Source organism: Coenobita brevimanus, chromosome 99, assembly GCF_032717465.1.
Source record: "Coenobita brevimanus isolate Jiangsu-jjx chromosome 99, ASM3271746v2, whole genome shotgun sequence".
NCBI lineage: Eukaryota > Metazoa > Arthropoda > Malacostraca > Decapoda > Coenobitidae > Coenobita > Coenobita brevimanus.
The window spans coordinates 17,623,052-17,637,389 of record NC_137052.1 but is presented as its reverse complement, the minus strand read 5'-3'; the positions used below and the strand labels follow the sequence as shown (position 1 = coordinate 17,637,389).

Genomic DNA, 14,338 nt, shown 5'->3' with positions numbered 1-14,338 from the left:
ACTATTTTTCTCACTGTTTCACTGTCACTTTCACTCCTGTCTCTGTGGTTTAGACTGAGGCGCGACGTAGGAGATGCATTCAAGTCGCCACTATGCCCTTGGTTCCTGGGCTAACAGAGATGGCGCCCGGGCATGGGAGGGGGCCCTGCTGGGGAGCCCTCCTGCAGGAGGCAATGGACCACCTGCAGGGGCATCGTCGCCCAGGGCAGCTCTGACGGGGGTGCAGGGAGGCCCTCCCGTCTGGGGGCCTCGACCTGGTAGGTGGCCCTCGTGCTGGGGCCTCGTCGGTGGGGTGCAGGGTGGCCCTCCTGTCTGGGGGCCTTGACCTGGTAGGTGGCCCTCGGGGCTGGGGCCAAACAACTTCAGGAGACGGGCCTGCCGCCTCTGACTCTGGGCTGAGGGCCGTGGGAGAGTGGGGCCCAGGCGGCCCTGCTCTGGGGCCTGCTGACTGGCCCCGGGGGTCCGGGTGCTGCAGCCGCCTACAGAGCGGGGTGCCGTCAGGAGTGAACTGTGGGACCTCTTCTACCGGGCGTCCGTCAGCGGCCGGTGTCGTCCAGGGGTAGGCTGCAGGACCAGGACAGGACCACGCCACCACTCTTGGAACGGCAGCACCTCCGGGGAACCACACCTGGAGGGAGAGAGAGAAGGGCGTCCCACGCAGCCGAGAGGTGGAGAGCCGCTGCGCAAGGAACTTTCTCCTCCGGGAGAGCCCTAGGAACTACAGATGAAGGCCGTACAGTGGCTGCTCCTTCCCTCACACGTACGATGCCATTGTGGCGGTTCCGCAGTTCCTAAGGGTAGCAGCTGAAGGGCATACAGTGGCCGCTCCTTCCCCCACACGTACGATGGCCGTTGTGGCGGTGCTGCTCCCGAAGGAGGAAGAGGCAGATGAGGGGCGTACAGTGGCCGCTCCCTTCCCAGTACGTACAATGGCCATTACCACGGCTCTGCCTGCCCGACTGGAAGTAACTGAAGGGCGTACAGTGGCCGCTCCTTCCTCGGTACTTTCAATGGCCGTTACTGCGATGTTACTCCCGTAGGAGGAGGAGGAAGTGGATGAGGGGCGTACAGTGGCCGCTCCCTCCCCGACACGTGCAGTGGCCGTTGTCGCGGCTCTACTTCTCCTTCTTTTGCCAGTCGGAGCGCGCTCAATAGCTGACGCTCCGAGGCTGTCTTCAGATGTGGCTGTAGCTGAAAGGCATACAGTGGCCGCTCCTTCCCCCACACGTACAATGGCCGTTGTGGCGGCGCTACAGGGGGAAACAACTGAGGGGCGTACAGTGGTCGCTCCCTCCCTGGCACGTACAGTGGCCGTTACCGCGGTGTTGTTTGGGACTGTATCTGGAGCAGTCCCACCCCGAACCTGGTGAAGGCTGCTCCGCTCGCGGGGTCATCTCTTCTTCCTGCGTGGTTGTTGCTGGGTCAGTTGGGCGGAAGAAGGACTTAAGGTAGGGGCGCCCCGGCACCCTTCTTGCTCTGGGTCAGTCTCACCTTGACCTGGCCTGCCGTGGTGTCCTCCTGGGGTAGTGGTGGGGCTGCGTCTCAGCAGTGGGGTGGGGGGTGGCAGGGTGGTCAGTCCGGTGGCAGTGTGTATTTTATTCCCCAAAAGTTGTGAATATTTTAAATAAATTTTCGGGTGGTTCACCGTACTGCATAGATTATTATATTGTAACTATCAAGGTATCGGTTTCGGTAATCAACATTAAGACTAAAGACTAGTCTTTAGATCTTGATCGGTACTACCAATACTGGCCAATAAAGTGATCGATGTCGTATCGAAATGTGATCACTGGTATCGCCCATCACTATTTAGCACTCAGTCATAGCCAGGCAGACTCGAGTGTCCTTGTTGCATTTGCATGCAGTTGTAGGTACCGTAGTGAAATATTCCGGATATCACAAAGCACATGCAAGCATTGGATTTGCAGACATGGAACGCTTACACAGTACAACACCCGCACCCTGCAGTCAGTCTAAGGGTCAAAACTTTGACCTGCCCATGTGACCTTGACCTCCGACTGATTAAAAGTCGAATTACTTCATCCTTGCCTGACCCTCAACCATTTCACCAAGTATATTTCAGATCGGATCAAAACTGAACAGACCTTTGACCCTTTTTATGCAAAGAAGATGGAACCAAAGGCCAGGAGCTCTCAGATTGTTCCCTCCAAGAAAAAAATAATAAAATAAGAGAGAACCAATTATCTCATATTTAGCTGATCCTAAATCATTCCTCCATGATTGGTCAGACTGCAGTCAGTAGTGTTGAAATTGACTTAGACTTTTGGCTTTGCCTTCTGACCTTGACCTTTGATTGACTTATCAAATTCGAACACCTGTACTTCATCCCTGCTTGAACCCCAGTCCTACACACTAATAAAACACACACACACACACACACACTTGAGTTTGTGGGTGTTATGATTCAGCAGTTTGGGGGGAGGGGGGGTTAGGAGGAGGGTAGGACAGATACAAGGCAAAAATCATGAAACAGATGACAGTTGATGTAAACAGTAGGGTGTAAGTGTGTTTTTTATTGTTGTAGATAGGTGTTTGTGTGCAAGTGTTCAAACTACAAATTCAATGGTGGTGGGTAGGGCTCAGACCCATCACTCTAAAGCAGTGCATCACAACATTTTTATGATTGCATCCCCTAAAGCACTTGGTATTCATCTCCACGCCCTCCCCATCCATTCTTCATCTGTTGTCAGTCAAACTATCTATCTAGCTGTGTCTCCCTGTACCCATCTGCTTGTCAATACTTATCTGTCAAAATGTACCCATGTGTCTATCAGTGTCTCTTTCATCATTTGGGAAAGACTTCTGAACTTTAACTACTACAGTATATATTTTGTTAAGGTTTATTACGGTATGTATTAACTGTTTACAGGTTATAAAAGTCTTCCAAAGGAGTCTTGGTTTGGAAAGTATTGCAACAGATGCCCAACCTGCATATTAAAATGTACCCATATCAAAATGTACCCATGTGTCTATCAGTGTCTCTTTCATCATTTGGGAAAGACTTCTGAACTTTAACTACTACAGTATATATTTTGTTAAGGTTTATTACGGTATGTATTAACTGTTTACAGGTTATAAGAGTCTTCCAAAGGAGTCTTGGTTTGGAAAGTATTGCAACAGATGCCCAACCTGCATATTAGCATCTGAAGCTGTCCATTCAAGATGCCCTCAACTACTGAGTCGACCATTGTTGACTCCACTGGGGAGGATCCGCCACAACGCCGTGTACGATTCAGGGTTAATGGTGTTACCTATACAGGTATGTTGCTATTCATGTTATTTTCTCCAAATTTTTACTCAGTCATTCAACATTTGCAGTTATCCCCCACTGATACTTTCTTATGTTTTGATTTTTTTATCCACATTTATCAGTTTTGCATTATCTCTTTCCATAAAGCAAAGTGAGGCAGAGCCAGGATTCTGGAGACCTGTTTAGTGATAGAAGAGTGTATGGCCCATTTCTTTGGCCATGCTGTTCATTAGTTCTTCCTCAATCTTACTTTCTCTTTCCCTGCTTCTTGGACCCTACCTCACCCCATCCGTAGGTGGGGAGAAAAGGTGGCAATGTTGGTGAATGACTTTACTCATCTTCATTTATTCACAAATACTCAATACCTCTCTTAGCAGCATCCTCTTTGTCTTAGGTCCCTACCCATTCTTTTGTGTGTGTGTGTGTGTGTGTGTGTGTGTGTGTGTGTGTGTGTGTGTCTTTACCTATTTGTATTTACCTATTTGTAGTATACAGGAATTGAGCAATGCTCGTGTTGTCCTGTCTCCATATCCACATTTATCAAGTCTACCTTTACACACATGAATGTTTTTCTCATGCATTCAGGTACTTGGGTAGTGTGATGAGTAAGGAGGGAACTTTGGGGGATGAAGTACGTGAAAGGGTACAGCAGGGAAGAAAGGTTGTTGGTACACTGAAAGCAGTGATGAGAAATAGGGAGGTGAGTATGGAAGTTAAGAAGTCACTGCATGATGGTATTGTGATCCCTACCCTGACGTATGGAAGCGAGGCGTGGACATTGCAAGAGGGGAACAAGTCAAGAGTGAGAGCAGTGGAAATGAGTTACTTGAGAGGAGCATGTGGAGTGACGTGGAGGGACAGGTTGACGAATGAAGAAGTGAAGGAACGTTGTGGGGTAGATGTGGATGTGGTTGAAAAGATTAGGAGAAATACACTGAGGTGGTTTGGACATGTGGAGAGAATGGAGAATGAAAGACTGACTAAGAGGGTGTATGTAGGTGAGGTGGAGGGAGGGAGAGGGAGGGGTAGACCGAGGATGAGGTGGAGGGATGGAGTTGAGAGGTATATGAGGGAGGGGGGGGTGAGTTGGGGGGAGGGTAGTCAAATGGTGGGTGACAGAGTGCCTTGGAGGCGTTTTGTCTGCGGCCACCCTTTGCGGGATTAGGGCGTCGGGCTATAGATAGATAGATAGACCACCTCTTTGTCTAAGTCGTTCCAGATATTTAAGTATTTACCTAATACTGTATACCTAATTGTGATACACACGGAATGTACTATGCACATGGGTTTCCGTCACTGTTTCTCAATAAGTCAAATTTAGCTTTAAACTCGTTTAAGTTTTTAGACCGGACGATCTCTTTGTCCAGGCTATTCCATAAGTCTATACTTCTGTAAGGAAAGCTATATTTCTTGATATCCTTCAAGCAACTTGACTGTTTCAATTTCATTCCGTGTCCTCTTGTTGCTCTCTTATCCCATACAAACAGATCTTCTTTGTCAATTTTATCTACTCCCACCATGGTCCTGAACACTGCAATCATGTCTCCCCTCTTTCTCCTTTCCTCTAAGGAAGGCAAATCCAGTTTTTCCAGCCTCTCTCAGTATGACAGGTCTGTCAGACTGGGGACCATCTTGGTTGCTGTTCTTTGTATTCTCTCAATCTTGTTTATATCTTTCATTTTGTGTGGGGACCACACTACCGCTGCATATTCTAACCTGGGGCGGATCATGGCCACTATCAATTTTTTCATCATCTCCTCATCCATATAATGAAATGCTACTCTTATGTTAGTCAAGAGTTTATAAGTCTCTCCAACTATCTTGGTAATGTGCTTTTCTGGTGACAAACTATCTTGGACCAGCACTCCCAAATCTTCCTCTTCTCTCCTTTTTGTGATTAATTCAATACCCAACAAATAATTCAGTGATGGCCTCGTGGTACTTTTTACCCATTTCCAATATTTTACATTTCTTTACGTTAAATTTCATTTTCCACGTCCGGCTCCAATTGTGTATCCTTATAGGACTACATAATAGATAGATAGAGAGACAGATAGAAGCAGGAAGTCAAATGATGAGAAGGTGTTGTGTCTGCGAGAATCTAGCAGCGCTAAACATGCTTACACGGAGGAAAGCTGACGACAGCGGCCAGTAAGGAGATGATGCAGTTAGCTGTCAGCAGTCCTCTCGTGAGAAAGAACTGTTGCCATGAGGAACATACGTGACACACCCCTACTACACCAGATTTTTAGAAAAGAGAGTTTAGAAGGAGACAAGCGACCCTAGAGAGAGGTCGAGACGGAGATTAGCCTTAGAACAGAAAGAGAGAGAGATAGCGAGACAGGGAGGTAGCTACCCGGGAATTATACTCTTATACCTGTTTAATATTTCCAAGACAAATAAAAATAGTCCCATACTATTCTTTACCTCTCCCGTCACTACATGACATCTGGTGGGGAAACTACTACAAGATATAAAAGCCGCTCGACCACAAGTCTAAAATATACTTCTCTACAAGTAACTACAAAGTCTTTATGACATTTGGTGGCAGCGAACGTATACGAACCTCGTCTACGAATCAACATTAAATTCCTACAAAATATCAAGATTGAAAACAAACAACAATATTCTCTCCATCCTGCCCCCTCCGTCTCCCAGATCATTACGCTGATGCAGAGGTCAAGAGATCACTCGACGCCTTGCAAGTAGCTTAACGACAAACCAGCAAATCTGCGGACATCGTCTCCGAATTAAAAGCAAATTTCCACAAAAGCAACCTAGACTACAAGATTAGCTTCAGTTCTACATTGAATCCTACAAAATACAGCCTACAGTGCAAATAGCCTACAAAGTCTACAGCCATCTACAATCAACTACAGCCATCTACAATCAACTACAATTAACAACTCTACGTCGTCTGTATAATCTTCTACACGCACCTACAAGTAGCGGCAGTCTTCATCCCACAACGAGTAAATCACTAGAGAAAGGACCGAGAAAACTTCCACATAGAATAAAGGGAACAAACAAACGAAGAGTGAGACACGACTCACAACTCATCTTCACTCAAGTTACTCATCGCTACTCATTCACTCACCACAGCTACCAGTGTGGGAAGCCGACGTCACCATGTGCTGAGACGACAGCGCGCCAATCAACCCGCGAAGGACAACGCTATCACCACGTGCAACACCACTCACACCATTCTCACCACGGTAAAAAATTAGTGAGTTACATAGTTACTTCATTTATACAATACACAGTGATAGACAATAAGCTTCTGCACAAACATATAAAATGTGTTGTATAGTTACAGCTTAAATACACATACCTACTTCAATTATCTTCATAATTCAGTCATTAAATACTTGCACCAACAATAAATATTCTACACTGTATATATTCATTCATTTATTATAACATTTATTTACTACCAACGAGTGTTACCATTTATACCTACATAAAATACGTGTTTCATATATACAACTATACATATTATATCTACAAAGTAATAAAGAAAATATACCATCACAGTTACTCAGTGAGCGATTAAAAGAACTGTATTAAATATTTATTAATTAAAGCTACCTAGTGGAAAAATATAAATTAAGTTACAAGGTAAACTAGAAGGAAAAAAAAAAATGGCCAACACAAATGCCGTTAGCAAGAGTGAACATCTTCAACACAATCGTGAAGACAATGATTTCCACACAGTGCTGACACACATATTACTCACGACAGGTACAGGTGAACAACAAGTCAGTGTGTTTAGTTAATACTGTATATAGTGTATATATTTTTTATATAAAATAACAAAATATGGGACTATATAATATCATTTTATAGTATCTGTGCAATATAAACTAAACTTTAAAAAAGTATCCCTAGGAAATTAGCAAGTAATTATGTAACCATGAACAACATGGAAAAAAGTGTACACAAGCAAAGAAAAACAAACTATAGAAAATCAATACATACAAAAAAGAAAAAAAAGAAAAAGAAAAGAAAGAAAGAAAGAAAAAGTAAGAAAGAAAAAAGAGAAATAGAGTAAGATCACATAACAAACAAATGAAAATAAGTGTAAGTGTTACTATATATGCCAAAATACCACATAAACTACAAACAAAAAAGCAAATTGTGTCTCCACAAACAAGTGGCATGACACATCATCACTATCATCGACCGCAGCATATGTTAGGACTGCAGTTATTACAATTATGTTACTCCATATTATAATTATGTACCTACAAACGATATGTAACAATTATGTAACGACAAACGATTGCATTATGTTACACTTTGCCAATTATGTAACAGTTGCATTAACAAGATGTAACTTTTATGTAACTTTAACTACAATTATAAGGCCAAGACACTTATGTAATAGTTGCATTAACAAAATGTAACTACAGTTATAAGGCCAACACAATTATGCATTAACACAATATAAGTCATACAATTATAGCACAATTCTGTATTACCAGTCTCATCATACAAGTTAGATGAAATATTAGACATTACTAAAGTGATAACTCAAATATGTAATGTATAACCTAGCAGTATTACCATTGCACAATTATATGCGTACGTCTGTTGTACATGCACGTCTTACAAGTGTTATATAACAACCATTGCATTTATTCAAATATGTATACAACTTATTTAAAATGTAATATTACTGAATAATCACTATTTACTATGGATAATATATGTATACAATATTCATACAATTATGTTACTTTACAATATTATGTATTTCACTTAATTAGCTTATAAGTTCATTATAATGTGTATGTAGCATGTATTAATATATTATAACTATTAAATGTCGATGGTACGCCATTTTCGCGCGGCCGAGCAAATATAGGACTACATAATAGATAGATAGAGAGACAGATAGAAGCAGGAAGTCAAATGATGAGAAGGTGTTGTGTCTGCGAGAATCTAGCAGCGCTAAACATGCTTACACGGAGGAAAGCTGACGACAGCGGCCAGTAAGGAGATGATGCAGTTAGCTGTCAGCAGTCCTCTCGTGAGAAAGAACTGTTGCCATGAGGAACATACGTGACACACCCCTACTACACCAGATTTTTAGAAAAGAGAGTTTAGAAGGAGACAAGCGACTCTAGAGAGAGGTCGAGACGGAGATTAGCCTTAGAACAGAAAGAGAGAGAGATAGCGAGACAGGGAGGTAGCTACCCGGGAATTATACTCTTATACCTGTTTAATATTTCCAAGACAAATAAAAATAGTCCCATACTATTCTTTACCTCTCCCGTCACTACATGACATCTGGTGGGGAAACTACTACAAGATATAAAAGCCGCTCGACCACAAGTCTAAAATATACTTCTCTACAAGTAACTACAAAGTCTTTATGACATCCTATCCAAATCCTCCTGCAGTATTTTACAATCCTCCTCAACCTCTACCTTCCTTAAGATCTTTACATCATCAGCAAACAGACTTGCATAACTGTTCACTCCATCTACCATATCATTTACGTAAATCAGGAACATTACTGGCGCCAACACCGGGCCTTGAGGGACTCCATTTGTTACTTCCCTCCATCCAGACATCCTGTCCTTTATTACTGTCCTCATTTGTCTGTCTCTCAAAAAGTCTCTCATCCATTCCAGAAGTTTCCCCTTCAGTCCTATATGTTCTAGTTTCCACATTAGTCTCTTATGAGGTACCTTGTCAAAGGCCTTCTCTAAGTCTAAGTACACACAATCCACCCAACTATCTCTCTCCTGTACCACGTCAATCGCTCTTGAGTAAAAGCTCAACAAGTTAGAAACACATGACCTTCCACTTCTGAATCCAAACTGACATTCAGCCAAAATATTCATCTCTTCCAGATATTTTATCCATCTGTCTTTCAGATGGATAAAATGTGGAACTGAAACAGGGATGTGTGATGTCTCCATGGCTGTTTAATATATATATGGATGGGGTTGTAAAGGAGGTGCAAGGTAGGGCAGTGGATGTGGGGGTAGCCCTAATGAATGAGGGTGAGATTTGGAAGCTTCCGGTGTTGCTGTTTGCTGATGATACAGTATTGTTGAGTGAAGATGAATGGGAGTTGCAAGGTTTGGTGAATGAATTTGGGACAGTGTGTAGGAGGAGGAAGCTGAAAGTTAATGTAAACAAAAGTCAAGTTATGGTGTTTGAGAGGAATGAAGTCACAGAGTGTGCAGTGAGGTTGGATGGTGAGGATATGGAGAATGTGAGTGGATTCAAGTACTTGGGTAGTGTGATGAGTAAGGATGGAACTTTGGGGGATGAAGTACGTGAAAGGGTACAGCAGGGAAGAAAGGTTGTTGGTACACTGAAAGCAGTGATGAGAAATAGGGAGGTGAGTATGGAAGTTAAGAAGTCAATGCATGATGGTATTGTGATCCCTACCCTGACGTATGGAAGCGAGGCGTGGACATTGCAAGAGGGGAACAAGTCAAGAGTGAGAGCAGTGGAAATGAGTTACTTGAGAGGAGCATGTGGAGTGATGTGGAGGGACAGGTTGACGAATGAAGAAGTGAAGGAACGTTGTGGGGTAGATGTGGATGTGGTTGAAAAGATTAGGAGAAATACACTGAGGTGGTTTGGACATGTGGAGAGAATGGAGAATGAAAGACTGACTAAGAGGGTGTATGTAGGTGAGGTGGAGGGAGGGAGAGGGAGGGGTAGACCGAGGATGAGGTGGAGGGATGGAGTTGAGAGGTATATGAGGGAGGGGGGGGTGAGTTGGGGGGAGGGTAGTCAAATGGTGGGTGACAGAGTGACTTGGAGGCGTTTTGTCTGCGGCCACCCTTTGCGGGATTAGGGCGTCGGGCTATAGATAGATAGATAGATAGATAGACTTTCAGGATTCTCTCACACAGTTTTGCGACCATGCTGGTTAGAGACACTGGTCTATAATTCAGGGGTTCTTCCCTGTTTCCTCCCTTGTAAATTGGTACCACACTTGCCCTCTTCCATTCTTGTGGCACTTTCCCCTCTTCCAGTGAGCATACAATTAAACTGTGATTTTTATCCGCCAGTTGTTCTCTGCATTCTTTTAGTATCCAATTAGAAATTCCTTCAGTTCCTGGGGCTTTCCTTACATTATGAGTTTCCAGTAATTTATGCTCTTCCTGTACCTCCACTTTTATATCTTTTATCACCGGAACATTTCTAATCACTCCCTCCCCTTCCACAAGCTCCTTTTCTTTAGTGAAAACTGACTGGAAACATTTGTTCATTATTTCTGCTTGCATTGCCGCATCCTTAAAGACCTCTCCTTCTACTTTCAGTTTGGTGATTCCTTCCTTTTGTTTCAGTTTGCCATTAACAAATCTATAAAACAGTTTGGGTTCATCCTTGCATTTGTCTATTATACCTTTTTCAAAATTCCTTTCTTCTTCTCTACGTATTCTTGTGTATTCATTTCTTGTTCTTTTATATTCTTCCTTTGTTCTGTCGTTACCTCTCTTTCTCCAATTGTTCCACGCCTTATCTCTCTCTTTTTTTGCTATCATACACCTTCTATTAAACCACTCCTTTTTCCTGTTTTCTTTCCCTCTTACTCTTGGTACAAATTTTTCCACTCCCAAATTATAGAGGTCTAGAAAGATATCCCACTTCCTCTGTATCTCTCTTGTTTCTCTGAATTTTCTCCAATCCGCATTTTCAAAAAAGTTTCTCAATCCTGTAAAATTTGCTTTCCCAAAGTTGTATCTTCCCTGTTTATGAAGCTCGTCTCTTGGCTCGACGTTCCCTATTAACATCTGGAACTCGGTGACCACATGATCACTTTTTCCTAAAGGACAGAGATATTTCAATGATTCTATTACATCGGGTTCTTTGGTGAACAGTAAATCTAACCTTGCTGGTGTGTCCTCACCTTGAAACCATGTCTCTTCTTTGACCCATTGCTTCATTACATTATTCATTATTATATTTAATAACATAGTGCCCCACGAATCCTCGCCACCTCCCGAGTACCATTCCTCCCAGTTCACCTCTTTACAGTTAAAGTCACCCACCAAAATTATATTATTGCTTTTCTCAATTATTTTTTGCAAATAGCAAGCCATATCTGGCAACATCTCATGGTACAGTGGGCTCACACAGTGCGCGAGAGATTGGGCGGTGCACGAGCTCGTGCACTGGGAATTCGTGTACTAGGAATACATAATCTTGTGGGAATAATTACATATGGGCGGTACCCCCTCATACCTGGACATTTTTTGGCCCTTAGAGACATAATAAAGGTCATATGTTTCAGACATTGTACTAAAGCTATAGCTACAATAACAAAAATATGGGTAGTCACCTTAACAAGAGTAGACAACAGGCCTGATGACCTTAAATAACAGGGGTTCCAAGGCGCAGCAACACTTACAGCGCCGCATTCCCCACCATACCAACACTTCCCTCCGCAGACTCCTCTTGATCACCTTCCCCAGGAGCATCAAAGTCACTCACTTCGGCCATAAACCCTTCAAAGTTCAATGCTGACACTTCTGACATTGCATCCTCTTCATCCTCAACAGGAACAGGAGCAGACGATGTCGATGGTTCTGCTATTTCACCAACTTGAGCCCGCTGTGTGTAGCTTGTTATGAGCGTCTGTCTTCTCCTGTTTATTTCTTCCCTGTGCCTGTCTGTGTAGAAACGGAAGAGTTTGTTGATACCAACCAGAAGTTCCTCCGTTCTTAGGTTGCTCACTTCCTGTTCCTTCACCTCTTCCTTGAGCTTATCCACGGCAGCAAGGATCTTGCTAATGTTTGACATACACAGCTCAGTCCTGCCTTCCATCATGCTAGGCTGCTCAACTTGACTCTATCTGGCGCATCAACATGACGACACGTGACACGCTCTGTGAGGGGTGGTCGCACACTAGTAGAAAATGGCATTTTTGAGCCACTCCTTGCCTCTGCCTCACGTTCTGTGCAGTAAACTCGCGCATTAAAGGGTTTTTGGTTATGATTTTTGGTCACTGGTGCACAAGGCGAATCGCGCACTGCGGTGACGCGCACTGTGCGAGCCCACTGTATTCGTCATCCTTCCATGCTTTCGTCTTTGGGGGAACATACACTACCGCCATATCTCTCTTAACATTCTCTCCAGTTTCTAATTTCATACATATCACTTCAGCCCTGCCTTCTCCCATTTCCACAGTGTGTGTGTGTGTGTGTTTTCTCTGTCACTGCTTTTACCTGTCTCCTGCTTTCATCCAGCGTTCCCCTTGACTCCCTTTCTTCGCTTAATACCACTCACTTCCTTGCATACCACAATATATCCCTCACTTTATTATTCCAGCTGCATCATGGCTTCTGAACCTTTCTAACTGTCCTACATCTTTAAGGTTCTTTTTGCTGAAGAGGGATGCCTTCATGTAGTGGTGTCATTACAGTATGCTATGACCATATTACAGTACTGCATTGCCTGGTTATACAAATGTCCCTCATCTCCATTTTATCTCTCATAAATTGATGGTAAACTGCAGCAAAAGAGTAACCAGCCTGCAGTCCAATGAATTCACATCCAGGTGAGTGTGTTGCTAAAACAGTAAAGACAGCAAGCATCTTTTTCTGATTCTCTTCATCAGAGCTCTTGTTTGGCGAGCCACAGCTCGCAAATGTGAATATTTTTTCCCTTCTGCGAACAAGTTTTACATCCAAGTTGCCTTTCGGCGAGAAAATACATCCACTTCAAAACCCAGAAAACTACAAAATAAGTAAATCGCACTTAAATGAACAAAAAAGCACTTGATCGATTATTATGTCTTGTCGCCATTCTGAATATATGAATAGACAGCCGAATGTATCCGAACTAGGTCGACCACGAGACCTTTAGGCACGGTCTCCTTTGCCCTAGCCTGTTCGTACCTAGAACTAAAAATAGGTACCCAGATGTAAAATTGATGGTTGCATGTCGTATCCCGGGGGAATGTTTGGGAGCTTGCTTTCCTTGTCTGTTCACCATTCTTGTATATTTGTGTTGTTCCTTGCCCAGTGCAACTGCCCAAAATAACTGCCCACGCATGTTGAGTTAAGCCCAGATGCCTATTCCTTCAACTAAAATTCACATCCTCACCAACTGATTCTTCCCTTGTCCCCCTCCTACTTTCTGACTTGGTGGTAGTAACCCCAACATTTTTTTTTTTTTTTGGGGGGGGGGGAGCTTACTCTCCTTGTCTGTTCTGTTCACCACCCGAACTAAGGCCTGAACGTTCCAGAGATGGTTTGTTTACAAATATTGCGGCTCGTAGTCAGTTTGGCTACTAAAAATTTATTTGGCTCGTAAATCTGAAACCTTAGGAGCCAAGTGGCTCACAACCATCTGCAGTTAGCAAGAGCCCTGTTCATGTTACTTTTTAAATGCCAACAGTGTAGATTGAATTGTACTTGTTGCAAGATAGCAACAGTGGTCATTCCTGTACACAGCAGCTGATAGTTATAATCAAGTAGTCATCATTACAAGTATCTTTTTTTTGACATCCTTTTATACAGTGAAATCCCCATCAAATTAAAGAAAAAAAATGCCTATTGAAGTTTCATTATTACTGTATCTAAGAAGTTCATTTGCCACCTCCTTCCCTAGGTTTTATCTCCTCGTCATCATCATCATCATCATCATTGTCTTTGTAATCATCCTGCCTATTTTTTTGCCACCTGCAGGTGGGCTGAGGTAGGGTTCAGAAAGCAAGGAAGAGGAATGAATACAACAGTTGGAGAACTGATCAATAGCATGCTCAAGGAAATGGGTCACACCCATTCCTTCACCATTCAAGCCTCCAGAATCCTGGCCCTGTTTCATAGGTACACCTTTCCTTGCATAGCTTCATAATTACCTATTGACAAATTGTAAAGGGATGCCAGACCTATGTCATGCACCCCTGAGTACAAAACTCATTAAAACAAATCAGTCCCTTGTTAGTTTACTAGCTTTATCAGCTTTCATACCTTGTCATTTCCCCTGCCATATCGGCGTTCATACCTTGTCATTTCCCTAGTCTTATCAGCTTTTGTACCTTGTCATTTCTCTGGCCTTATCAGCTTTCATACCTTGTCAGTTCTGTAA

General features: G+C 43.2%; 1 protein-coding gene across 1 annotated transcript in view; it reads left to right on the top strand.

Annotated features, from left to right (window-relative positions):
• Window positions 1–14,338, top strand: part of LOC145414444 (uncharacterized) — a 59,137-nt gene that overhangs the window by 19,026 nt on the left and 25,773 nt on the right. The window contains exon 2 of the mRNA XM_080284000.1: window positions 3,093–3,280. Within this exon, the coding sequence (XP_080140126.1) occupies window positions 3,184–3,280 (97 nt within the window). The 5' untranslated portion in view covers window positions 3,093–3,183. The remainder of the gene's footprint in view (window positions 1–3,092; window positions 3,281–14,338) is intronic.